The following is a 25,892-nucleotide window of genomic DNA, read 5'->3' as shown; positions in this document are numbered from 1 at the left end:
ACTATTGGTTAGACGTGGCCGTATTGGATCCGGAATAAAGGAGCCAGGAGCCAATAAATTCATCAATACAATCATCGGAGGCGTCGATCTAGGTTGCTACTCGCGCCGTGGAGAGACGTGATCGTCGCTGGTTATCGAGGGGACCGCTAAAAAACGCTTTGTCATTACAGTTTCTCCTATCATTTTTGCAGCGACGTACATACATAGGATTAAAGTCCACCGGGCGGAGTTCGTCTCGGGGTTCGATCGGCCGATCTCGGGCAGTCCCAGTCCCGCGGCAGTGTCGTTACGTGCGCCGTCTCTTCTTTCTCCCGGTTTCTCCCGGTTTCTCGACCTCCACGTCCTCCGGCACGCGAAAGGAACGTTCTCGCTCGGTGTCTACGCTCGACGGGAGACTCCCCGGTGTTTCGTCCGCGCGCCCGAAGAATCGGACCCACAAGATGGTCTACAGGCCGAGAGTGTACGTGATCGGCGTCGGGATGACCAAGTTCGAGAAGCCCGGGCGCAGGGAGGACTTCGACTACCCGCAAATGGCGAAGGAGGCGGTGACCAAGGCCCTGCAGGACGCACACGTGCCCTACAAGAGCGTGCAGGCCGTCTGCGTCGGGTACGTGTACGGGGACTCGACCTGCGGCCAGAGGGCGGTCTACGAGGTTGGGCTCACCGGCTGTCCGATTTACAATGTCAACAACAACTGCTCCACCGGCTCCACCGCGCTCTACCTCGGCAAGCAGATCGTCGAGAGCGGCAACGCGGATTGCGTCCTGGCGCTGGGCTTCGAAAAGATGGAGCGCGGCTCCCTCATGTCCAAGTACATGGACCGTACAAATCCCATGGACAAGCACGTCGAGCTCATGGCGGATATCGCAGGTGAGTCGCAGGATTCTAAGACACTAGAGCCGGAATAGTATTGGATAGTAGTTGACTCGCTCGTAATCGCCACAGGTCTTTCCGAGGGCCCCATCACCGCACAGATGTTCGGCAATGCCGGGATCGAGCACATGAAGAAGTACGGCACCAAGCCCGAGCACTTTGCAAAGATCGCGTACAAGAACCATCTGCATTCCACCAACAATCCGTATTCCCAGTTCCAAGACAAGTACACCTTCCAGCAAATCATGAGTTCTCCCAAGGTATTCGGGCCGTTGACGAAGCTCCAGTGTTGTCCCACTTCCGACGGCGCGGCAGCCGTCGTTCTGGCCAACGAGGAGTTCGTGCGCAAGCACCACTTGGAGTCGCAGGCCGTCGAAATCCTGGCTATGGAAATGTCCACTGACCTGTCCACGACATTCAACACTCAGTCGTGCATGAATATCGTCGGGTACGACAAGTCAACTGCCAGCTATTGTACTCCTCGACGGGACCGCTGGTCTATTGATCCGTTATGTTGTATTACTTTGCAGGTACGACATGACGAGAAACGCAGCCGAGAAAGTCTTTACGGGGACCAACTGCAGGCCGAGCGACGTGGACGTGGTGGAGCTGCACGACTGCTTCTCTGTAAACGAGTTGATCACTTACGAAGCCTTGGGGCTGTGCGCTCCCGGTCACGGTGGCAACATGGTGGACGCTGGAGACAACACCTACGGTGGCAAGTATGTCGTCAACCCGAGCGGCGGTCTCATCTCGAAGGGACATCCTCTGGGCGCTACGGGATTAGCGCAGTGCGCCGAACTTAGCTGGCAACTTCGCGGTGAGGCCGGCAAGAGGCAAGTGCCGAACGCGAAATTAGCCCTCCAGCATAACATAGGCCTGGGCGGCGCGGTCGTCGTGGCTCTCTATCGTTTGGGCTTTCCGAGCCAAACGGTGATAAGGAGAAACGTGAGTGTCGCCGCCGACTCGAGCATTTTCCAAGCGGACTTGCTGTTTAAGGTATTGGCCATCGCGATGCAGGAAGACGATGAGAATTTGATTGAAAAGATGCGCGGGGTTTACGGTTTTAAAGTCATAAACGGCCCCGGTGGCGCCGAAGGCTTGTGGATTGTAGACGCGAGAACGGGCAAGGGCAAAATCGAGTATAACAGCAAAACCAAACCGGACGTGACATTCACGATCAGCGACACGGACATCGTCGATTTCATTTCTGGAAAATTAAATCCGCAAAAGGCTTTCTTCCAAGGGAAAGTCAAGATTCAAGGGAACATGGGGCTTGCCATGAAATTGCCCGATTTACAGAAACGCGCTGCTAAAAAGATCGAGCTGCTTCGCGCAAATTTGTAAGATGTTACAAAGTGCGGGATTTGCTGATGAAATAACACACGGAACAAAATATGTTCCTGTCTCTTTCTCGCTTTATCCTACTCTATCTGGTTACGAAAATGGCGTCGGCAGTTTCATAATTATGATATGTAATCTAGTGTTACGAGATTCAGATTCCTGATAAAAGTTTTAGTCGGAGTAAACAGATGATAAGAAATGCCTTGTATATACTGGATCGCAATAAAACATTCATTCTCGTCCATGATGTTTGTATGCGATAATCTTTATGCGTACAAATATGTACAGTCACTCAGATATAACAAAATATTCAGAATATAGCGATACGGAAGTTTTTCAATTCAGTTTGTAGTCAACGTTCAGAACGTGTATTTCGCAGTGACAAACACAACGCGAATTTATGCAAATTTATGAATATAAGCTTTCAAGAAACTTGATTAATGTTCACTTAAATGGCAAACTTTTGCAAAAAAAAACAGCTGTACGCGAATGAAGAAAATAACTTGCACAATATTCTAAGTCTTCGATATTTTCGGAAAAGTGACGTAAACATTTTAAATACTCTCTGTAATTTATACTTTTAAATGCAAAACGTATGACGTTTTATATATAGGCATGTATAAATAATCGCAACAGCTCATCATTTAGCTGTGGTAAATAGTAGTAAAATTTTCTTAATTGAATCCGAAGCAATTACATGCGCGTGTTAGACGTGCATAATGTTCTATTTGGTTTGTAAAACTATTGAGCAACACGGTGTTTTTACATAATGCAACAGCAAAGTACGAGCTCCAATTATATAATCAAGGCATCGTACAACAATGTTTTACACCATTATTTCAAACTATCCAAGTACTCGTGACGGTACGTAATAATGAGTTAACAATAGATGAAAAGAATAAACAGTGATGAAATAAGAACACGATTAAATATTCACTGACAATAAAAATTTACAAACATTACACTTCCCGTTGAACTATCAGAGTTTTATGTAAATACCAATTTAGAAGATTACGCGTTTCTACATTCCAGTTAAGCAATAAGAGAGTCGCTCGCGCTGTATTGCACTTTGCTTGTAAATCGCGTATTGTAAACTATGTTTTAGAACTTTGGAATTACTCTCGATCAGCCATATATTGTTGCAAGAAGCATAATATAATTGCATCGTCACTCGCTGAGACGCGATTGTACGTTGTTATACAAACGCAGTTATAAAAATGCATCAGCATAAATGAATTATATTTATACTTGTTATTTTTTATTCTAGAATATAGAACTTTGAAAGGTATTTCGTGTGTGAAAAGTGAAATTTCGGATGTGGAACCTGAATCGTTTAATATAATTTTTTATAAGAGGGTATAATAAACGTATTGTAAATAATGTCAAGTAGAGCACAAAATTATTTTTAAAAAAATTCAAGATGTGTGTTGGAACGAAGAGTAGTTGTTTCGTCAACTTTATTCTTCGTTGAAAAAATTATATTTTTTATCGGACATTCCGTAATTGCGTTAAGAATGTGTATTATTAGAACTGTAGAGACGAAACATTCTTTACATATAGGAACTAATACATTTTTAAACGGAGTTGGGGAAAAATAAAAGTTCGGTATTTTACAGTTATGCACTTAGTATATACATGAAAGTAAAGCCACGCGAATAGAAGGAAGAATTTTACGAATTTGATTCTCCTTGAGAACAGTCGAGTTCCAATGATGTGCAATGCGTTTCGATTTAAGGTGATTAGGAGTAGACAGATTTGACGGGGTGTGTAGAATATAAAAATTTCGCATTCGGCATGTTATTCGCTTATCATGTATGATATAAATGTATTATATATTATATATACCACGTTTATACAATTTTGTACTATGTGACGGAGGTGGGTGAAGTATTTGGTGTATTAATAAAAGTTGATAGAAATGATCGACCATTCTCTCTCAATATCTGCCTATCCCATAAACGTCCTGGGGCTCGATTCTTGAATTTATTCCAAGAAGAAACGTATGCGAAAATTCTGCCCTTACAGAAAAGTTGCAAGTTGATTGGCTATTCGCGTGGCTTTAACCAATCGACTTTCAACTTTTCTGTCAGAGCAGAATGTTCGTATACGTTTCTTCTTCGAATGATTTCGAGAATCGGGCTTATTTTTAAAAAATTCAAGATATGTGTTGGAACGAAGAGTAGTTGTTTCGTCAACTTTATTCTTCGTTGAAGAAATTACATTTTTTTATCGGACATTCCTGGTCTTTTCGCCGCGCGTTCTCCACGCTTTCCATCACAAGAGTGTCTGTCTCATCCACTTCAGCTCGAGATTGTAACAATCTTTACTCTAGATCAGTGTAGTTTCTCGTATTAATATGATACAAGTTGCGTTTCGATACCACTTTAAGTACGCGTTCGCAGAATGAGAAGCGCACAAGTGCAAGATTAATCGGCCGCGACAATTTATTCCCGAAGTCCGGAGGGATACGAGGAAGTTTCCACCGCAATATTCAGCGACGATAAAAAAAAATGTATCAAGATGAAAAGTATCTCCAGCAGTTTTCCAGGTCCGATCGCGCGACGTGTTGCTTCCGTTCGCGCGATCACGGTAAAAGAGAAAAAAAAAAGAAAATGAATGAAGACCTCGCCGCGGCGCGTGCACTTGCGCCTACGACGCGCGCTCAAGATGTCTTCGCGCTTCCCTATATTTATAGCTAGAGACAAATATACACCTTGGCGTAGGTCCAACCGCCCGTATACCCGCACACAGTCTACGGGGAAAACGGACAAACCCCCGTAATAGCGGAGCTGTGTCAGTGCTATTAGTGACGTCGCGCGCGGCGTAGGAATCTCGAAGGCGGGCGCGTGCAAAAGGAAGAAGAGGAAGAGAGATCGGAGGAAATGCGCGAGGCCCGCGGGTAGAAGCGGAATCGTCGTCTCCCGGGGAAAGACGGGATCGCGAGCGACTGCTCTCCTTTACGATGCGAGTGCTGTCCGGTTGCGCGATTACGATGCGATTACCGTATCCGTTCGGGACGGAAGAGACGACGGCGAACGGCCGTTTCTGACCGAGCGACCGGCAACAGCCTAGGATAAATTTCATTCGCGTCGGCCCGCCGCATTTGGGTTTAATATCGGCGCCGATCGAGTGAGTAGCCAGGCGTCGTGTAGAGCCCGACGTGACGGATTGCGTAAGAGATCGATCGCAAAGAGATCGATCGCGATCGAATGGAGAACGCGTCCAATCCAGTCCATCCCCCCCCGCGCTCCTTCCGGATCCGCCTCCGGTCCCCCGTTTTACGTTAGGGCAAAAGATGGTTGGGGAAAAAAAGGGAAAGCGAGACAGCGTGGCATTGAAATTTTATAAATAAACCGCCGGTGCGCATGGTTCTCCAAGTGCCACGCTTGTTACGTGTGTGCGCGCCTGTGCGCATTGTCGGAAATATGTGAAGACGATAACGCAGCTCGCGAATGCCAGCTGCCGACGGGAATTCGTCGATCGAATCAACTTCCCGAGCGAGCTTTTATCGCGATCCCTTCCCAGATCGCTTCTCACTGGGTTCCCTGCGATCATTTCGACACCGCGCGAATTTTATTAGGACGCTCGCCACAGGTCTCGATCGCGACTCGTTGAATTTGGAATTGCAAAGTGCCGCTGATGCAACAATGGCTCTCGCGTTACGTGCGTTATTATTTAAGGTCCATTTGGTGCTGCGGATGCTTCCAGGTGTTCTTGTTCGCTTTCCTTTTAATAAAGAAGGAAGGGGAAGAACGTTTTGAAGCATTTGCAGCAACATGTGGACCGCAGCCATTGACTACGTTAAGGAAAAAGCGCACTGGAGTTCTTAATATCGAGAGACGTGTCAACGTAAAACGACGTGCTCGACTCAATGCGCAACTCTTTTTTTTACGGTTTTGCAAGCTTTTCTAAATTCCCAGATAATGATAAACTCATCGACGGATATGCAGTCGCGACGATAAAAATTCGAGTTATCGGCGATGTGTACATGTGTACCACTCGTTATCTCTGCTTTCAGCGTACGCTCCCGAGAATGTTGCGAAGTGCACTTACTGAATTTGAATTTTCCTATTTAAATGGCTGTTCCTTTTTTTCCCCTTTGATCACTCTTGCGAGAAAAGAGAGCTGTATGCCATTATACAAAGCATATCGGCAATGTCACGCGATGCAACTAAGAAAACAATAAGTACACGGGGAGAATTTTCTCCTATTTATCCTGAAAATTATGCACACAGGATGCACTCCATGTATTCGTCTAAGAAAGGCGACCCTCTTTGCCCTTTGGGCTTCCACCCGCAGGTTCGGTGGCCGACGCGCTGCAAACGGTGTTTCAGGTAATTACTTAAAAAGCAGAAACTACCCAGTGAGAAATGATTCGTCGATCGGCATCGAAATGATGTCGAATCGACGTCAATTCGACGACGTTTCGACGTCGATCGACGAATCATTTCTCACTGGGTAAGACCAGTATTCGTGGTCGGATCTTACATTCGAGATCGTCTTGAATTTATCTAAAGATGCTGTATGGAACATTTTCTTAAATGTAAGATCTCTGACTATTGAATACCGCCCCAAGACGGTGAGAAACGCGCATCTCGAATAAATAATCGCTTCTCAGGGATTACAAGGAGCATGGCGGCAGAAGGAACAGCCTCGGAGACATCACGTCTTCATCCCCCAGCCTTTCCTCGGACTCGACACGGTAGGTCCTTCCGTCGTCATAAATCGTCACGAAATGCCCATTGTTACATAACGCGTCTTTGATATATTAGCGTAAGTTGTAAGAAAATATTTGCAAGGTAGTGACATCGCGCTATTGGTACGTCGCGTAGAATTGTGTATACTATAGAAAAATTGATTGTCACGAATTTTGAAGCGGATCCGAGAGCAACAGGACATGGTCCTCCGCCACGAATTTGGCGAAGGACGAAAACAAGAGTAGCCACTCGCAACCGGCGGCGACTGGATGGACATCCCTGATGGACCTCTCCGCCATAGATAAGAATCCAGGAGAAGCTGCCAAATTAGAAAGTAATAAGAGCAAAGTACCGAAACGACGAAACGTCAGATTAATATTGATAACTAATAATACTCAAGGATTAGATCGACCAAGGCTGGCACTTTTATTTTAGTTAACATTTTACCACGACGTTTCGGCCAGTAATACTGGTCCTTTTCAAGTGGATCCTATTGCTTGTGACAACGAAGCATAGGAAAATATAAGATTAGGCTAATCGTCATCGCACATAGAAATGTACATCTTCTCACGTGTCATGTCACCAAGAGAGCTTCGTTGTCACAAGCAATAGGATCCAGTTGAAAAGGACCAGTATTACTGGCCGAAACGTCGTGGTAAAATGTTAACTAAAATAAAAGTGCCAGCCTTGGTCGATCTAATCCTTGAGTATTTTTGGTTTTAATTACTGGCGATACAACAATTCTAAATTTGGTTTGATAACTAATGCTGCGTTTCCTGTTCTTTTTTTACTTCTTAAATCACGCTAATCCACGTGTCGCAGACGTTAGAAAGCCGGCGAAGCTTCAAATAAAAAATGTGATAAGCAACAGCCACGGCGGTAGTTCGGAAAACGACGTCGAATTTATCATTCAGGTATCCCTTCGTCTGACTAACCCACTAGCAGCATGGAATGCTCTATGTCGTCGCAATAAAACGCACACACCTACATACGAAACACTCACATACGCTTATAAACGTCTTCTTTATACAAAGGCGCCTTGTAGTAGCACAGCAGACGGTAGCGTAGCGACATTCAATGATAAAAGAGTGAGCAAATGTGAAATTCCATTTTGCGCCCTCACTTGTCACACTACTTTAGGTAAGGAAATCACGACCAGCACCGCCGAAACAGGTGGTCCGGGACGGGCTGGATAATGTCACGGTAAAGAGAGAAGACACCGAGGAGGTGAGACGATCGTCGCTTTCGTTACTTGGACGTATCACGTTTCAAATCTTGCGATTAATAACGATAATATTACATGTCGTTGTGTGCCGTTGTTCAAGCACTTGTATAATATACACTCAGATTCATAATATCGTGTATCGTCGATTACGAAGCGTTCTCGCGATGCCATCACAAAACTTCCATTAAGTGCACTACTTGGTTTAAATGTTAATTAACTCGTTCAGATATTAACTGTATGTAAATCGATGTTACGTTTGTACATAATTTTCAAAGGAAAAAAATTTTTTTCTAAGATTTCGATGTTTTATAATATGGTAGCACATTTTATATATCCGATATGCATTTAAACCTCTCAGATCTGACCTCTGTGTCTCTGACAGCAAAACTTGGCGTACGTGCAACGATAAATAAAACAAAGTGCATTAAATTATTGTATTTTAAATGCACCGTTAGCTTTATGTTTCATGGTTTCTGTAACTTATTTACGAATGTCAGAATTGAGAGGATGAAGCGACGATTGAATATGCAAATCCGGGTGATTACGGTGACAAATGCCAATTAACGATGACATTTACTTCTCGCAGAATGAGACGGAAAAATTGAGGTCTCAGTTGAATGATATGAGAGCGAGATGCGAGAAGGCAGAGAAGGAAAAGAGTGAGATATTACTGCGTCGACTGTCGACCATGGAAACGATGTCGAACAAAACGTCGACAGGCGAAGTGGCGAAACTACAGAAGAAAAATGAAGGTATCTATTTTTCCAAGTTTATTGAATATTCAATAGAAATTTTTTTACAGAGAGATTCTCTTGTATTATGATCTTTTACCACGTAAAAGAGTTCTTCCTACGTGATACATGAGAATATCGCATGCGTATTTCAGCACTTGTGCAAGAGAAAAACGTACTGCTGGCAAAGATAAGAAGCTTGGAGAAAGAAGCGATTGGTAAACCGTACAGGGGCGAAAGGGACAAAACGCACGACGAATTACGTTCGAAACTGAAAGCCGCGGAAAGCCTTTGCGAAAGCTTAATGGACGAGAACGAGGATATGAAAAAGGAAATCAGACAATTGGAAGAAGAGATGTATGAGTTGCAAGATAATTTTAGGTACTATATTTTCTTGCGCAAAGTCTACCATGAGATATCCTATTGAGCTCTCGCGTTGCAACGTTATGCATGCTACTCGTTGTATTTTTTTCCAAAGATATACTTTTTTTATATATTTTTATATTTAATAAAATTATACGATAACATTATTCTGTGTCTATATTTTATTTCAAATGGCTTTCGTTTCGTTTTAAAACCGATAACAGCAGCGATTTTCGGTATGTGTGGTTTATTAATATTATGAAAAGGATTTTAATCAACTATACTAATATATTTATACTTAATTGAATCATCACTAATTGCGACATACGACTCGCCCTTGTTTATGTAAAAGAAATATTTCTGCCATTTAAACGACATTTTCTAACATTGCGTATCACGTGTCAAGACCAGTATCTCTGTTCCTTTCAATAAATTATTGTTGAATTGTAATCTTTGCGAAAAGACTCTTTTTACGTCCTAAAGTTTCATGAAGAATCCTTACGCACACATGGCAATGCAACGCTATCGCATACACGAGGTCAAACCGTTTTATGCGAAAACCTATAAAATCTGTTGTGTATGTACGTCGCCGACGATGAATTTCAAACAAGACGAAAATAAAAAATCTTTTGCACAATCAACTATATGTAAATTGTTACAGGATAAAGGTTGAGACAGATTTGTGATCCCAGCATGAACGACGTCCGTCTGATTTTCCACAATTACGGAAAGTGGGATCTTTACTTGACAATCACATAAAATCCATAAGCTTTTTACTGTTTTTCACTTTCGTGGGATCACATTTGTTTTTTATCGTGAAGGTCGCAACCGGGAAATCTAAGCAGAGAGATAGTGAGAAAATTTACATTTAAAATTTGACAAGGTTTGAGAAATTTTTTTAAAAGAACACTACTGTAGAATGTCACAATTGCACTTTCCTCGCAAATCTTGTACGAAATACCTTTCATATCTTTATGAGGAACAGAGATACTTAAACGTGACAAACTCCGAATGATTATGCCGTTCATATCACAGTGTTCTTTATACAAATATAATTTCCGCATATAAGGGACGAACAAGCAGACGAGTATACTCGTTTACGAAAAAGTTTGGAGCAGTCCAACAAAAATTGCCGAATATTGTCGTTCAAATTACGAAAAGTAGAGCGTAAAACCGAAGAATTAGAAAACGAACGGTCTGCTTTAGAGAAGAAATATGAAGAGGTAAATGTGTGATAAATTATAAAATAAAATGCATCTCTTTCTACTAAATTAGTAGCACATATTCTAATATAAGTTGAGATAGACTGTGCAATTATATTTATGAAGTATAAAATTACATTTTATCTAAAATCTACATTAGGTAAAGAAAACAGAAGAGACTTTACAGAAAGTGAGCAACGCATTCCAGGACAGAACACAAAAGAAGCCAACAGAATCCACAACAAAAGTACAACTTAAAAAGATGGTTGATGAAATGGAGAAGGAAATAGGTGATTGTTGACGGTGTCTTTACAAATTTTTCGCGAAAGTTAAATATTTTTTATTCAACAGAGTGTTAATATTTTAGAGAGCATGCTGAGCATCTTTACTAACATAAAAAATGGACACAATGTAGATATACCGGATATAAAACCGAAAGATAATAATTTAAAATACGACAAACTTCTAAAAGAACATGAACTGCTTAAAGAGAAACTCGAATCAGCGGTGAAAGAACTGGCTAGCGAAAAAGAAAGGAAAAAAGTTCAACCGAGTGTAAAAGTGGAAGATACAAAAAATGTAGATTTACAAAGTGGTAAAAGAGAAAATCCGTCAATTTTGCATTAACAACGGTATGATTAGATTTCATGCTCAACTTCTAAATCTTATTATAGTGAAGAGAAAGTTGGACGAAGTAGTTACTTTACGAGAAGCTGAAAGAAAAGCCTGGGATAAAGATAAACTGGCGCTTTCGGAAGAAAAGGAGAAATTGAAATCCAAACTTCTGTCGCTATCAGCCGAGAAATTAAAAATTTATAACGAGGTTGTACAACTAAAGAAAGATCTCGGTAAAACTTGAGCTTCATTTTTCAAATCACAATCTAATTATAGAACCGCAATTTGTTTAACAAGTCTTAAGCATTTTTGAAGTAACTAAATTACATTTCCAAATTGTATCATCCAAAATATGTGTTATATCTCATAAATATTATGCCAACTATCGATAAGTATGACTTTTGTTAAATTACAGAAACAGCTAAATCGTCGGAAAAAGATACGGCAAGTATGGAGGTAACGATAAGTGAAATAAAAGCAAAACTCTCGCAAGAACAAGAAAAATGTAAAAGACTACAGGATGATTTGTCATCGTACACTGAAAGAGAATCAAAAATGTCGCAATCAATAACATCTGTAAATATGCTTTTTAATTTAGCACCTAATATTACTTATAGCTGCAAATTACTAATTTATTCTTGCAATACTCGTATTATTTCTTTCGATGAAAACAGGTTGAACAGACAAAGGCCAAGCTCGATTCTGAGGTAAAACGTTTGAAGAAGGAATTAGAAAATACAAAATCTACCACATCTACGAAGATCACGGATCTAAATGCAGAGCTTGCGGAGTTTAAACGGGAGAAAGAAAAATTGACATCACAACTTAGCAGTGAGAGAGAAACGAAGGAAGCCGAAGTGGCGGCACTCAAGAAGAAGATAACTTCCTTGGAAAAAGCTGGACAAAACACAAAACGCATGAACGAGATGAAAGAAACTTACAATGAAAAAATATTGAGTACGGTATCAAAAGACATTACCGATTTTTAAATGTGATCGTTTTACTTCTCAAACGTATTGTGGAGTTAACGTGACAAAATTTTCAGATCTCGAAAATGAGATAAAGAAACATCAGCACGAGCAGGAGACACTTACCAAAAACTATCAAGAGCTTACGAATTCAAAACTGCAACTTGAAAGGGAGAATGAATCTCTGAATAGGTAAACAGCAATTCGACACTAACGATATGAGGAGTAAGAATTCACTGCCAGCAATATTAAATGCCTCATGTAACCTTCTTCATTTAATTTTACGTTTTATTATAGCAAATGCTCGGAACATAAGAAGGATTTGAAAAATATACAAACCGAACTTGAAGAGCTACGTAGTTCAGCGAGAGCAAGAGAAAACGAGTGGCGATTAGAGAAATCTGCTCTTGAGGTGCATGTGTGATTATTATTAGTTATTATTAAAAGCATTTGTTTGAACAATCTTACCTTAATTTATGATTCCAGGGCCAAATTCGTGACAGCCAATTGCCGAACAAAGTTATCGTAGAGGACTTGAATGATGAAATTAATACGTTGAAGAAAGAAAATGCCACTTTACTAGAACGATTGGAAGATGTTAGAAAAGTGGTAAATAGAACCTGCAAAGCATATTGTTATCCATTTTTACACCATTTCGAATAATTTTGTAATAATTTTCAATTTGTTTAACTCTCTAATTCTCATGTAAAAACATATAATTTGAATTATTTCAATTTCTAGAACGACGACTTGTCTACAAAACTGAAAGATTATCAGGCGGTTTCCAAGATTCATCAAGCGTTGACACCCGATACTACAGCGCTGGAGTCGGAAATCCGAAAATTAAAGAATGCCTTGGCAAATACAGAAAAGGCTAAGAAAGCAGATCTGGCGCAGTGTAAGATGCGCTACGAGCACAGAATTACAGCGATCAACGACGAGATTCAGGCAATTCAGAATCAATTATCGCGATACAAGCGCGAACGTGACACTTACAAGCATATGTTGGAAGGCGCGCAAAAAACTATAGGCGAGCTAAAGTCCACGAGACAAGGTAGACTTTCTAATGCATCTTCGGGAAAATCAGATGAAGTGAGTAGTTAATAATATAATTTTAAGTGCTTCGATATTGTAATACCGACATTCTTGAAAAGACTTTTTAACATTTTACTTTTATTACTGATTGTATAATCATACTGATTTATCTTCTCTTTATTATTAATTTTAGTACGAAAGATATATTTTTCTCTGATTCTAGGATGAAGAATCATCAAAAGCCAATGTGTTAGTGCTAGAAAAACAAATCAGTTGTATGGAAGACGAGCTTTCTGAGACAAGACTGGAAGCTTCTAGGCTGAAAGCTGAATTGGTTTCGGAAAAATCAGCAAGTCACGTCAAAGTCTCCGAACTGCAGTCCCGAATTAACGAGGTAATTATAAATTAGATTTGCTAGGTGAAAATCATAAATTTTCAAATACGTTTATATCATTATTTGTTCGTTGTAATTGCAGTTGGAAGAGGAGCGATTGCTCACCAGCGGACGCTCGAAGATTCCAGGACTAAAAGTGCGTATGGAACTGGCTTGGCAGAAAGAAAGAGAAGAACATCAAAGATTACTGCAAGAAACGGCAACGTTAGCGCGAGATTTGCGACAGACGCTGTTCGAGGTACTGATAAATCATTTAACATATAAGCAAGATGACATTGCCAATCCAGAGTGTTTGCTTTAACGCCACGAGCGCTATGTTTGCAGATAGAAAGAGAACGCAGCAAAGAGCGGCTTGAAAATAAAAGGAGACAAGATCAGTTAAAGAAAGTGTATGACGAAGAGAAGGATGAAAATAAGAAAAAATTATCAGAGGTAATTAAAAATACACATGTCGGATCATTTGTACACTGAGAAAAATGTTCGATTATATATTGTATAGCCGGTGAAAGATATGATCGGTTTTTCAATCAAATTTCATCGGATGTATCCATAATCTAATCGGAAAAATTAACCATCGGAAACACTATTTAATTGGTTTATCCGATGAAAGTTCCCTCAGTGTACGAATATGCTTTGGAAATACGGTCGGTGAAAACCTGGAAACTCTCTTTCTTAAAATTTTAGTTACAATGCGACCTACTCGAGCTGCGAGACGCACACGCGAAATTAAGAACGAGCAACGAGAAGATGAGACGTGAAAAAGAGCGGCACGAGAAGGAGAGGCAGGAACTCAAAGAAGTTATATTTAGTAAATGTAAATTGGAGCAAACTGAGCTGCGAAACATTAACATCCTTATGCAACAAGTACAGGATCTGTTACAACTGTTTCCTGAATTGAATACCGTAACGGAGAACGGAACGCCCGATGTATATACGCCAACTCCGCCGAGGCGATTGAAGGTACAGGCTATCAACATTAGTATTAACGATTATTGTTATCCAAAACTATACGAAAGCTTTTAAAACGTACAAATGTTTGTAGGGACCAAAATCTAGGGAGTCGTCGCCAATGCTGGAAACAAAGAGCGACATAAAAGGTATTCTACGATAAAAACTTGATTGATCTTTACCACATATAAATAACTTAGAGTATTATTTCAAACCATGTGATCGCGTTTGCAGCCGTAACTCCAATACTCGGCGAGAGAACAGAAAAATTAGAGTACACTATTAAAAAATTAATGGACGTGGCGAAAGAGCTCAAGGACTCGAAGAAAACGGCAGATGAAGCGAATGCAGTGCGGTTGAAGAAACTGGGGAAGAGGTGAGCTTTAGCGATAACTCGTCTTATGTGTCGCCAGACTATTGAACGTACGTAAAAATGGCACGTCATCGTTCTAGAGCGACGTCAGTAGAAAGCGATCCAGGGAAAGGAGTGGTGTTGAATCGCGGCAAACCACGTTTGAAGAGAAAGAGTCTCTCTTTGGAACAAACGTCTCCTCATCAGGATGTAAGTATAACACGCTTCATATACAGACGATCTTTTTATGAAGTTCAATAATTTCTTGTGAGAGCTTGGCACATCTATAATCTGTACTTCTCTAGTTCTCTGTGTATATTTTATCATTACTTTGAGTGGACTTCGATCCCAAAAAGATAACAAAAGGCACTTTTACATTTAAACAAACTTCCATTGAGAATCTATCACAATTTGAAATATAGGACCATGTATAGTTTATTTTAGAATTGTAATTTCTTTGCATTTTTATTATTGTTAATTTTTCCATGAAATGTAGTCTTCAACTATTTGGGGCACGGACAGCAACTTGTCGAGTATGCAATCATTGGAGGGATCGGAAGTTGAGTCTCGCGGAACTAGTCGACAAAGAGATTCCAGCGTAGACAGGTATGGAAACGATAATCGTAACATTAAATTAATATTTTTGAGAGCATACACGGAATATTTTATACTTGATAATTGTTATACTTAGCCGCCTTTCCGGAGGGTCGACAAAGAGCGAAATGTTAGACCGGGACAAGAAATATGGCAAAGGAATAATACGAAAGTTAACACACAAGTTAACTAAATCGTCGAGCGTCGATGACCCGAATATGACTGACTACTCGCTTCAGGCAAGAAGATATTTAAATATTCCAAATTATTTTTATCCAAGCAGAACGTTATTTATTAAAATGATCGAATACTTGACAGACATCTGGTTCTGAAACCAGCATCAACGAAAATCTCAAAATGGAAAAGAAGAATCTAAAGAAGAAATTATCAGCCATGTTCAAAAGAGGTTCAAGGAGCAGCAGGTGCGCAAAAAAATCCAAATTAAATTATTTAATATACAGCAAAAGTGTGTAAGATAACTTATCGTTAAAAATGTAGCAATATTTGATAAATGTTATACAATACCTTTCCAGCGTGGAGAAAAAGAATGGAAGCGGCAATTCCAGCAGGCCTGCTTCAAGGAACTCCATGACATCGGGTTAATGATGTTATTATGTGCAATCTCGAAAAGAGATTTAACGAAGAGTGACATTCGACGACATTGTAATAAAAAGGCGGACTGCTCAAACCCGTATTTAGGTATTACATATCGGAATGATTTCGTTAATAGAAAAAGTAATACACGTGTATTCTTGTATGTCAATAGCGTCCAATCGATTTACTTGAATCCTTAAACCACGACAATGTGTAACGTCTTGATATCCAGAACAAGTAGTCCTCGTTCAATGCATCCATTTTACAAAAATTTTTCACAAATCAAAGATGGCTCGTGCATGATCATGAGTGTGTGTAAAATATAAATATCCCTTGTACAATGTACAATCTTTGGAAAATATAATGTATAAAGTTTTACTGGCTGTATTTCGGAGTCATTGTAGGTGTCTCTCTACCTTGTATATGATTGCAAGAGTTATATATTTTCAGTCTATGTTACAGATGTACATATACGCATTGCTAAGTAAGCGCATAAATATTAATTAATAAAACAACAGATGGAACAGTTTTAGTTGGGCATGAAACATGTCGAACGTTTTCTTATATACAACTGTCTGATGTACTTGATAGATATTTTCATTATACATATGTATACAACTATAAACTTATCAATGTTATCATTTATGATGAGTATTTTACAAAAACGACCTACACTGGCCAGTGTAAAATACTCATCATCGTTTTGAATTGCTGGCGATATCATATCTACCCCAAAGTTATCATTTATATCACTTGAATCGCCGAGAGATAAAATCGGCAGAAATCAACGTTTCGAACGTATTTCTTTCTTAGACTTCCTTTTGTGTTTGTGTTTGGGGCTTTTATGCTCCTTACGCTTGTGTTTCTTCTTCGATTTTTTTACCTTGTCTCGTTCCACCCATTTTCCGCCGAGTTTCGAGTCCTCCGTGGTTTTCGGCACCACGACGCTCCGAAATACTGGTTTCAGCATTTGGTTGACGTTATCAGCTTCCGTCGCCGTTGCAGTGCTGTCCTGTTTCAACAATCTCTGCGGCAAAACCGGACCATACATATCTGGCAGCGCTGCAATTTCTGCGTCCTCAGTCACATCGTTACGATCCGTGGGATCGTTCGGTGATCCACTAGTGACTGGCAAATTGGCTTCCGAGATTTTAGAACTTGTACTTTCGTCGTTAACGCTTTTCGGTTGCGTCACCAAGCTGTCGAGATCTAGTTTCGCGAAGATACCTCGCGGTGGCGACGTGTTGCGTTGCACATTTATCTCCTTTGGGTCTTTCCCGATCAAAACCGACTTGACAGCCTCACTGTCAACATTATCCTCCGTCTCGCTATCGGAATCCTCGCTGCTGCTGAGGAAAATCGCCTTGAATAGATCCTTCTTTTCTTCCGATTGATCTTTCAGCGTAGATACCGGCTCGGAAGCTACTTCTTTTTCCTCTTCTACTCTCTGAACTGTTTGATTCTGTAAATTGTCTCTCACGTGTTGTTTGATATCGTCCGACGTTGCGGAAGGAATACTTTTAATACCTTTGCCGAAAACTTTCTCGTAGGAAGCTTCGAAGATTTTTAATTTCTCAGAGATGGGCTCTGAAGACTGGTAGATGTTAGATGGAACATTATTGGAACCGGTGTTGGGAATCGTTTCGATTATATCTTGTTCCGTTTTTCTCGACGGTCGGGCAACTTCTTCCACCTCTGCCTTAACTGTATCCGTAGCTTTAGTGAATTTCGATGAACCGCACCAATCCAAGGAATCAAAAACGGAGAACCTCGCCGATTTCCGGTCCGTTACGGTCGGCGCACAGCCGACTTTTGGTTCGGGAATATTGAATCTCTTGCAAATGATACTCGCCGGTTTCCATTCGCTTCGCTGTCGCGTAAGTTTGCCGAACATTTTCAATCTCACCGCTTCTTTAACATCCTTTTCCGGATCCGGTCTGTCCGTCGTGTCATCAGTGCTATGTACAAACTTGTCTGCCACGTAATTATTCGACTGCTCCAGTTTTGTCGCCTGCTCGAACTCCTCGCGTTCTTGCTCTCTCTCCCAATCGGTCATGGAGAGTGGCTGAATACTTTCAAACTTGTCCCTCTCATTGTTCTTCGACAAGACGAGATACTGCTCGAATCGTCTCTGTTTATCCGGATCGGACAAGAACAATTTTCTTGTTTCACTCTTATCCGAAGAGTCATTTTCCGTCGATTTTTCCACACTTGATTGCGCAAGTGTCGATAAGGACTGTACATAATCTTCCAGCTTCCTTAAACCATCGTCCTGTCCGGTACCGATGAAGCCGCCTCTGGTAAAGCTTTGCGCGTTTAATTTATCCAGCCAGGAGTTGCCTGTCGTCTTCTGCTGACTCTCCAATTTTCTTCTCTCCTCCGTTTGTTGTTTACCATGTAAATTCAAGGTTTTCGAAATAATATTAGAAGCCACGGATGCATTCGACGGCGCCTGTAGCCTCTTCGAGCGTTCATCGGGGTCCTCTAAAATACGCGCTCTATCTACAGCGTTCAATGGCTCCTTGCGCTTATTATTTTCTACTGGGGCTGCAATCGGCGGATAAAATCTACTTTTCCTAACAGCATGCACCGGTGCAAAATCTTTCGGCAATTCCGGAGGTTTGAAGACTTTTTTGCTCGCTAGTTTCTCCTTAGTGTGGACAAAACCCTCGAGACAATCGCTTTGCGAGCTACTCGGCTCATCCTGGGACCACCTCGTCTTCGTCTTATGTTCGGGGCCCAGAGCGAAGTCGTAACGCGACATGTCTTCTCTCTCGTATATGTCCTCGTCGTCGGCCTCGAAAGCGCCAACTCCGAACGCCTGTCCGTGAATCGACAGTTTTTTGTTTTTATCCTGAACGCAAAACGCCGGGGCATCGAAAAGATTGATGTGTCCGGAAAGAACTTTCCGCCTGTCCAGACCGGAGTAGCCGATGCCAAAATAATTGTCCTTCGGCTTGCACCGGAATGGCTCGTAGTCGTCGGGTGCGAAAGTAATATTGGTAGAATCGTCGTCGGAATCCTCGGAATTACTCCCTACCATTTCGCAATTATCCCGCGCCAGTTTTAATTTTTCATTACGCAACTTTATCTGCTGCTTCTCTTTCTTCGTCAGTCTGGAGCCCACGCCTTGGCCAGGCTTCCAGCCCATTTTCTTGAGCAGGACGATACCCACTGTTTCCCTACAATTACAAGTAATATAGAAATTCACGTAGCATTAAATCTAAATGAAGTACAAATCGAGCACATTGGCAAATAATTAACACACCGCTCTGTTCGATTCTTTCTCGGACAAAAGCAAATCGTCAACCAATTTAAAAGTAGAGGCTAAATAACTTTCTTAATTTTCGCATACTAACTTGACGGGTTTCAGCAGCTCCTTTAAGATGGGAGTACCAGGGATAGGCCCCTCCTGACTTATCCTCTCTCTCTTCTTCCCCCTCTGCCCGTGATCAGCGTAATCGCTGGTAGCTCGAATACCTTTTGGGGCAATCCCGAAGAGACTCGTGTCCTCCTCGTCCATGAAGTCCTCCGGTCGCTGAACGACGTTGTCCGCCTTGCTGCTCCTGGAGGACTTGAACTGCTGCGGCCTCCAGCCATCGCGTGTGCCCACGGTGTTGAAATATCCTGCTGAGAAGCCGCCTGTAAACGCCCCGTGGAACCTGCGTCTACCTTGGGCGTCGTAAGCGTACTGATCCTCGATCGTGACGGGCTTCTTCCGCGGGATGTTCTCTGCGGGACGAAAACATTTCGATGTAACGCATCGCGGGGGATATTTGTAGCGCAATACACTCTCAAGCTTAATCCACAATATGCTCTTTGCGTCTAGGAACGTTCTACTTTAGACGAGCAAATCAAAACGCTTGACAAATTTGTCGACAACGTACGATTGTACGATGCATCGACTTGCACACACTTTTTAAACGTATCTATTGGCTACAAAATACAATGTTTTCAGACGCGGAGAGCACATTGTAGATTAGGCTTCGGGCACTCGGGTAACTTGCTCCGTTTACCTTCGTCCAAGGGCTCGAGAGGAACGCCGAACGTCGCGTAATTCTCCTCGTCCGAATCGGCCATTTCGAGCGGAATCAAATTCTCTCGGCGTGATCTTCCCGCTTAAACCTAAACGACCGCAACGGAGATTCTTCTCGACCATCCAATGCTATTGAAGTCACGCGTTTAAGGTTAGGAAATAGGCACAAAACTCAGCTGACGGCTCCGACGGCTGAGCGCGCGTTCATTGGTCGCGACCACGGTCTTACATACAGGTCTTGCAACTCATATGGTGGGAGTAGGTCGCTTACTTTTTCGCCAAATCATAGTCGACTTTAAGTCGACTTTTTGCTGTTAGGATAAGCTTAACACGTTCTTTTTTCTTAGGAATCTTTAATTCTATACTGTATCATTGGATACAGATTTTTTGGTAATAGTTTCCTTTGGTGTTTCTCGTTTCTTCTTCTTTTTCTTTTCTTTCTCATTTATCTGATATATATCTTCACGAATATTATCTTCTAAAATAGGTGATTGAATAAACTGAACATATTTCTTCTTTCCAGGAAACTTTACTTCTACTGCATGATACATTATTGTTTCGAATGATAACATCATCTTGATAACAAGACAATTGTTTATTAAACGGTTTGGTTCCCTTTTTTCTTAGTTTCCATATAAAATGATTACATTACAGAGTTTTATTATGTTATTTTATAGTTATTTTATATTGAAATACAGTAGAACCCCCCACATTGCGTATACTTTCATGTGATGTTCGATATCAGTTCTAATTGGATAATTTGTATGGCCGATAGCCTGTTTAGAGTTGCATTTATAATCTACAAATAAACTCCATCACAAACTTTATGCAATATGGGAGCTTCGAATACATTACTTTTCTTTATGTACAAATATAAAATCTAAAGTTTTTTCTGTATCTGCATATGAAAATAATTACCTAATGCGCAAAAGAAAATTACATAAATAAAAATTAAAAATTTCTATATTTTATCTCCTTAAACAAATATCTCTTTTATCGGTGATGTATTATTGCCTGAAGTATTTAAAATCACTGGAGTTTAGAATTAATTTCCAACTTATATATACAAAAAGGTTCTGGAAAAAGTATATATGTATATATTACCACAAAGATCTTGTATATATGAACATTTGGCTTGAAATTAATACATACAATATACGAGTTTTTCCAAGACCCTTCTAAAGTACAGTTAACAATATACACGTCACAATACATTCATTATATCTTCCCATCTTATGTATTTGTTATGAGTCAAGTATATAAAAACTTATTTCGTTAAATTCCATGTGGCATTTCAAGAAGGAATAACTTTGGTAAACTGCAATAAATATGTATTTTTACTGACTATAATCAACTCAAATAAATGTACATTGAGCCCAATCAATGTACAATTGCTCATGCATACGCACACGCACTCGCACTCCTCCTTTACCCCGAAGACTTATTTTTATACAAAAAACAAAGATTTGCATCAAATTTGTGAACAGAAATCAAAGACAGTCTTATGAGCATTTCATGATTTACATCTTGTGTGTATACAAGAAATCTTGGATAAAAGAGAAATCGGTAAGCTGCAACGCTTAAAACCCCCGCACACACATACACACAGCCTATCTAAACCCTGACTTAGTAAAATCGTTTTCTGCTTTTCTCTTGATGCTTCTGATATAGCACAATGGCAATGACAACACAGGCTATTATTACGAGCGCGCCAATCAACATCAGTAGGAAAAGTTTTATTCCACTCATGCTAGACTGCTTCGTATCTTCTATACGTTCTCTTGGTTGCTCATAGAATGCTGCTGATGGCACAATTTGTGATCTATCTTCTTGATCCTTGGGGTCATTTGGTAAGTCTAATTCAAACAAACGAATTGACAGTATATCATGATTATCAGACAGATCACCCGTGGTAGCAGAAATTCCAAGCATCTTCTCGTTTCTTCTTCTTCTTTTTTTCTTTCTCATTAATCTGAGACATATCTTCACAAGTATTATCCTCTACAACAGATAACTGAATATGTTTAGCCCGTTTCTTCAATTCGGTGAGAAGAAAATAAAATCTTCACTTTTATACGGTGAAAATAAAATTAGATCAGGGGATCTATTTTTTATAAATGATAAATCAAAAAAGAATGAATGACTAATGTTTGACTGAACGTCGTTATTAATGTTCAGTATTTCATTTTCCTTGTCACTCTTTTGCTCTTCAGTAGAAATATCTAATAAATTTTCAGATATATTTTCTTTAGAAGATTTTAGGACTTCAGGTGATGCTTTATCTGGAAAAGAATCAGAGTTTCCTGTGTGTATTTAACAAAATAGATTTGTTATAAATCTCAATAGTGTCAGAAAATCTTTTTGATTATATCATTAAGTTATATATTCATGCATGAAGTTATATATTCATATGACTATACTTGAAATACAAATAGAGCCACTTGATAATAGATAACAACTTTAAGAAATTACCTATACTTGGGATTTTATTTATTTCGTCAATTTCATTTATCGTATCCAATTGTACATAGGGCACACGATCCTTCAATGGAATTTGCTTTTTGGCTAAAGAACGTAGGGGTTTTGGATCAACAGAGCTGGCTCTCGTACTACGTGTGACCCTAAGTGGTGACATTACCTCAGAGACAGCGCGCACGTGGCGTTTACTGGACCATTACAATAGTTATAAATGCATCGTTATTTATTATAAATGCAAAAACGAATAAATATAACCATTTTATAAATATACAACAATAAATTAACTCATTTGCCATACCTAGTTGCTCGAGTGTTGATATGACCCGGCTTTGTCATTTGTTTTACAGATGTTTGCGGATTGTTATTCACCTTAACATGTAAGCAAATGGAGGGCTTCCTAGTTCGCTCTCTAGGTTCCCAGGCTATTTGGCTAACGCCACTGACACTACCGCTTTTAGAATATTTATTTTCTTTTATTCTGCCGATGCGACGTACTCTATCAGTTTCCTTATCAGCAGCTACAACACACAAAATAACAAAAAAACTAAACTAATGAAACTAAGGTACATATTACCAAAGTCTGGTATCTTTACTTCTTTCTTACAAGTTACTTTCCTTCAATAGATGGTGTAAGCCTGACGCAAAACGTAAGAGTAGGAATAAAGAAATGAATCACTTCCATTTCTTACTTCTACTTTAGCTCTGATTTAGAGTCAGAGCACAAAAGGCTGCAACAGCTTACAGCAAGACGTAAGTCATAAACGTAGATAGCGCACAAGCTTTGGTGTAAATGTAATGTCGTATGTAATTGGAAGTAAATACAACATACGTCAAAGCTCGTGCGCTATCTACGTTTACAACTTACTCTCGGCGAATTAGAGCACAGTTCAACCAGTGCTATAAATATTTAAAAACATTATGCCTGTACTTCAGTAGGTGCACCGAAAGATAAAAATTATGGTTTTCTTACTTCCAATGTAGATGGTCCTATATAGGTTGCGGTCAAGCTGCCGCTATAAACGCTTCGAAGCATTTCTCTTCTTCCGTCTTTACTGAAAGAAAGAAGAAGAAGAATGCTTCGAAACATTTGAAGCAACAGCTCGATCGCAGCCATAGGGTCTGTTTTTTATTGCTGCACTCCTGAACTAGTGCACACTGGTGCAATGAGTTGGAATGAGAGGTAATCTATTTGTTTCATTTTAACTTACTGCACTAGTTCAGTAGTGCAGTAATAAAGAACAGGCCTATAGATACAAGATGCACCGAATTATTTTTCAGGAGAAAGATACAGGTACAGATAGTAGCTGTATCTATATCTTGCTTCGAAAAACTAATTCAGTGTATCTTGTACCTATACAGGACCTCTACATTGAAAGTAAGAAGAAAATCATAATCTTTATTGTAACTATGGCCGATATTCATGGTCCGTTCTTATATTTAAGATCATCTTAAGTATAGTCTTAATCATAGACATATATATATATGTAGACCCGCGTTATATAAAGATACCAAGATATGGGTATGGATATTACTAAGATAAACAAAGTAAGAACGTTCGAGATTGCGAGTGATACATAACCTTGAATCTTGGTAGTGTCTTACATACTTCTACACTAACAGAAATACTTAACAGAATAATGTACTGGATTTTGATTGTACGTTACAAAACGCAACAAGATATGAATTTTAGAAGGAAAAAGCTTTATACCTGACTAGGGCCATGGTCAAGCTGCCGCTGCAAACGTTTCGAAGCGTTTCTCTTCTCTTTCTATCTTTACTAAAAGAAAAGAGAAGAATACTCCGTAACATTTGAAGCGACAGCTTGACCGCAGCCTAGGTCATTCAAATTAATAAACATACGTACACAAGTCACAGGTTAATGGCCGGTAGTTCCAACGTTTTGGTAAGTTAACTAATAGTTCACTCATATGCATGTCGTAGGCTGCGGTCAAGCTGCCGCTGCAAACGCTTCGAAGCGTTTCTCCTCTCTTTCTGTTTTTACCAGAGACCCGGACCGGACGAAAATATCGGTTCGGTTCCGGTTTCGGTCTATTAAAATATTTAATAAAGGTTTCGGTTTCGGTTTCGGTTTTCTAGCTAAGGAAAGTACCGGTATTGTACAAATTGCCGTTTTTTTCGGTTCCGGTTCCGGTTCATTAAAACTTTCTTATTGAAATTTTTATTGAATGAAATTATTTATATATGCATACTGCGTGTGTGGATATGTATTTATATTATAAGTTATAAATCTTAATTTTTGATAGAAAAGTTTTTATTTTACATTTACATTACAATTACACACTACTATGCTTTTACTTTTTATTTTAACTTATATGATAACTTGGCTTCCTTCCTATTGCCACACTCCACACCATCTCGATAAATAATCGCGTGAATCAACGTTATAGCTTCGAGTAAGGCACACTCGTTGTCTATCGCACTTTTACTCTATCATAATGATTCATACACAGATTTTACCCTTAAGGGCAAATAAAATGCCAAATAAAATCGAATATATTTAGTCCGGACTCGAACAAGAGACAAAATTTGTTGATAAAATCGGATATATTTAGCCCGAACTCAATCCTAGGGGCAAAGTCTGTCGGTAAATCAAAGCAGGGATACTGGTCTCGACTTTTGAGGGACCATTGGCTATCTGTCTATTAATCTGTAGTACTGCGTATCCCCTCTACCTATCTTTCGGAAAACCCGCGTCTAAAGAACCAAAAAAAAAACCGTGAACCGAAAATAATTTAACGGTATCGGTTTCGATTCCGGTCCTGTAAGCTTTATAACATTTCGGTACGGTTTACGGTTCCGGTCCGACAAAAATGCCGGTTACGGTACGGTTTTCGGTTTCGGTTTCGGTCCGGTCCGGGTCCTTGGTTTTTACTGAAAGAAAAGAGAAGACGAATGCTTCGTAACATTCGAAGCGACAGCTTGACCGCAGCCTTTGTTAGGTCAAGGTCGTTGAAAACATGGCAACAATTTCGAGGGGGGAAAAACTGAAGGAAACCCTACATTTGCGTAATCAAAGGAAAATTAGCAAACGCAGAAATTCTTAACGCCGAGGCGACCGGTTGTAACCGGCCGGCGGTCTTTCGCGTCTCGCGCGCATGCAGGTTAAAAGGAAGAAAAACGCAAGTTATACGAACCTATTTTCAGCTCGCTGGAGGAGGTTCGAAAACAAGCCCTGGGTATACGGGAGGTTTCACCGGTCGAAATTTCCTTTGGTTTCAACGTGAACTTCCTTACGGGAATCCTGGACGTTCTACGTTGGATCGAACTCGCTTCCATGGTTGTTTTCGCGAGGAAGGAGCAAAAGTACGAAACCTGCAAGCGTGCTACCACGTGCTACCTCCTACAAGACCAGTCGAAGCCGTCGAAGCCGTCGAAGGGGTCGAAGGAATTTGAATCTTCAGTTGTTTAACCACAGTATAACC

General features: G+C 40.3%; 4 protein-coding genes across 5 annotated transcripts; 2 read left to right on the top strand and 2 right to left on the bottom strand.

Moving 5' to 3' along the window:
• Positions 1–113: 113 nt before the first annotated feature.
• On the top strand, positions 114–4,140 carry LOC105559618 (non-specific lipid-transfer protein). The gene is made up of 3 exons (XM_012008048.1): positions 114–870; positions 946–1,321; positions 1,404–4,140. The coding sequence occupies exons 1-3, from the start codon at positions 441–443 to the stop codon at positions 2,218–2,220; spliced, it is 1,623 nt and encodes a 540-aa protein (XP_011863438.1). The 5' UTR covers positions 114–440; the 3' UTR covers positions 2,221–4,140.
• An 843-nt stretch (positions 4,141–4,983) lies between these two features.
• On the top strand, positions 4,984–16,102 carry LOC105559617 (myosin heavy chain, non-muscle). Of its 2 annotated transcripts, XM_012008045.1 has the most exons (29): positions 4,984–5,346; positions 6,453–6,551; positions 6,836–6,919; positions 7,094–7,248; positions 7,737–7,828; positions 8,055–8,141; positions 8,726–8,891; positions 9,026–9,251; positions 10,303–10,456; positions 10,596–10,725; positions 10,803–11,030; positions 11,110–11,283; positions 11,466–11,626; positions 11,725–12,007; positions 12,096–12,210; positions 12,316–12,430; positions 12,505–12,627; positions 12,760–13,110; positions 13,277–13,447; positions 13,530–13,685; positions 13,772–13,879; positions 14,132–14,407; positions 14,490–14,544; positions 14,630–14,771; positions 14,849–14,957; positions 15,244–15,353; positions 15,439–15,580; positions 15,660–15,763; positions 15,875–16,102. In XM_012008045.1, the coding sequence occupies exons 2-29, from the start codon at positions 6,454–6,456 to the stop codon at positions 15,942–15,944; spliced, it is 4,185 nt and encodes a 1,394-aa protein (XP_011863435.1). In that variant the 5' UTR covers positions 4,984–5,346; position 6,453; the 3' UTR covers positions 15,945–16,102. The 2 variants fall into 2 exon arrangements, with proteins under 2 accessions (XP_011863435.1, XP_011863436.1); XM_012008046.1 differs by lacking the exon at positions 8,055–8,141.
• Positions 16,103–16,357: 255 nt separating this feature from the next.
• LOC105559616 (G patch domain-containing protein 1 homolog) lies at positions 16,358–20,199 on the bottom strand. Its single transcript, XM_012008044.1, has 3 exons — positions 19,952–20,199; positions 19,295–19,667; positions 16,358–19,117 (listed from the first exon to the last, which is right to left on the bottom strand). The coding sequence occupies exons 1-3, from the start codon at positions 20,013–20,015 to the stop codon at positions 16,720–16,722; spliced, it is 2,835 nt and encodes a 944-aa protein (XP_011863434.1). The 5' UTR covers positions 20,016–20,199; the 3' UTR covers positions 16,358–16,719.
• Positions 20,200–21,286: 1,087 nt separating this feature from the next.
• On the bottom strand, positions 21,287–25,886 carry LOC105559614. The gene is made up of 4 exons (XM_012008043.1): positions 25,605–25,886; positions 22,748–22,967; positions 22,444–22,637; positions 21,287–22,253 (listed from the first exon to the last, which is right to left on the bottom strand). Exons 1-4 carry the CDS (start codon positions 25,744–25,746, stop codon positions 22,009–22,011), a joined length of 801 nt encoding a protein of 266 aa, XP_011863433.1. The 5' UTR covers positions 25,747–25,886; the 3' UTR covers positions 21,287–22,008.
• Positions 25,887–25,892: the final 6 nt, after the last annotated feature.

Source organism: Vollenhovia emeryi, unplaced genomic scaffold (assembly GCF_000949405.1).
Source record: "Vollenhovia emeryi isolate VEMERY1.0 unplaced genomic scaffold, V.emery_V1.0 DF939262.1, whole genome shotgun sequence".
Classification (NCBI taxonomy): Eukaryota; Metazoa; Arthropoda; class Insecta; order Hymenoptera; family Formicidae; genus Vollenhovia; species Vollenhovia emeryi.
Note: the sequence above shows the minus strand (reverse complement) of the source record. Positions and strands in the feature narration are given on the sequence as shown.

What these genes read in the sequence shown, in the direction of transcription:
- LOC105559618 (XM_012008048.1), top strand. Translation starts at nt 441, where the DNA reads ATGGTCTACAGGCCGAGAGTGTACGTGATCGGCGTCGGGATGACCAAG. An exon ending in GCTCATGGCGGATATCGCAG is followed by an intron (nt 871 to 945) that starts GTGAGTCGCAGG and finishes TAATCGCCACAG; the next exon opens with GTCTTTCCGAGGGCCCCATC. An exon ending in TCGTGCATGAATATCGTCGG is followed by an intron (nt 1,322 to 1,403) that starts GTACGACAAGTC and finishes ATTACTTTGCAG; the next exon opens with GTACGACATGACGAGAAACG.
- LOC105559617 (XM_012008045.1), top strand. Translation starts at nt 6,454, where the DNA reads ATGCACTCCATGTATTCGTCTAAGAAAGGCGACCCTCTTTGCCCTTTG. An exon ending in ACAACTAAAGAAAGATCTCG is followed by an intron (nt 11,284 to 11,465) that starts GTAAAACTTGAG and finishes GTTAAATTACAG; the next exon opens with AAACAGCTAAATCGTCGGAA. An exon ending in TGCGACAGACGCTGTTCGAG is followed by an intron (nt 13,686 to 13,771) that starts GTACTGATAAAT and finishes CTATGTTTGCAG; the next exon opens with ATAGAAAGAGAACGCAGCAA.
- LOC105559616 (XM_012008044.1), bottom strand. Translation starts at nt 20,015, where the DNA reads ATGGCCGATTCGGACGAGGAGAATTACGCGACGTTCGGCGTTCCTCTC. An exon ending in TCTCGAGCCCTTGGACGAAG is followed by an intron (nt 19,668 to 19,951) that starts GTAAACGGAGCA and finishes TTCGTCCCGCAG; the next exon opens with AGAACATCCCGCGGAAGAAG. An exon ending in GAGCTGCTGAAACCCGTCAA is followed by an intron (nt 19,118 to 19,294) that starts GTTAGTATGCGA and finishes TTGTAATTGTAG; the next exon opens with GGAAACAGTGGGTATCGTCC.
- LOC105559614 (XM_012008043.1), bottom strand. Translation starts at nt 25,746, where the DNA reads ATGGAAGCGAGTTCGATCCAACGTAGAACGTCCAGGATTCCCGTAAGG. An exon ending in CTCCAGCGAGCTGAAAATAG is followed by an intron (nt 22,968 to 25,604) that starts GTTCGTATAACT and finishes TGTGTGTTGTAG; the next exon opens with CTGCTGATAAGGAAACTGAT. An exon ending in ATCAACACTCGAGCAACTAG is followed by an intron (nt 22,638 to 22,747) that starts GTATGGCAAATG and finishes GTAATGGTCCAG; the next exon opens with TAAACGCCACGTGCGCGCTG.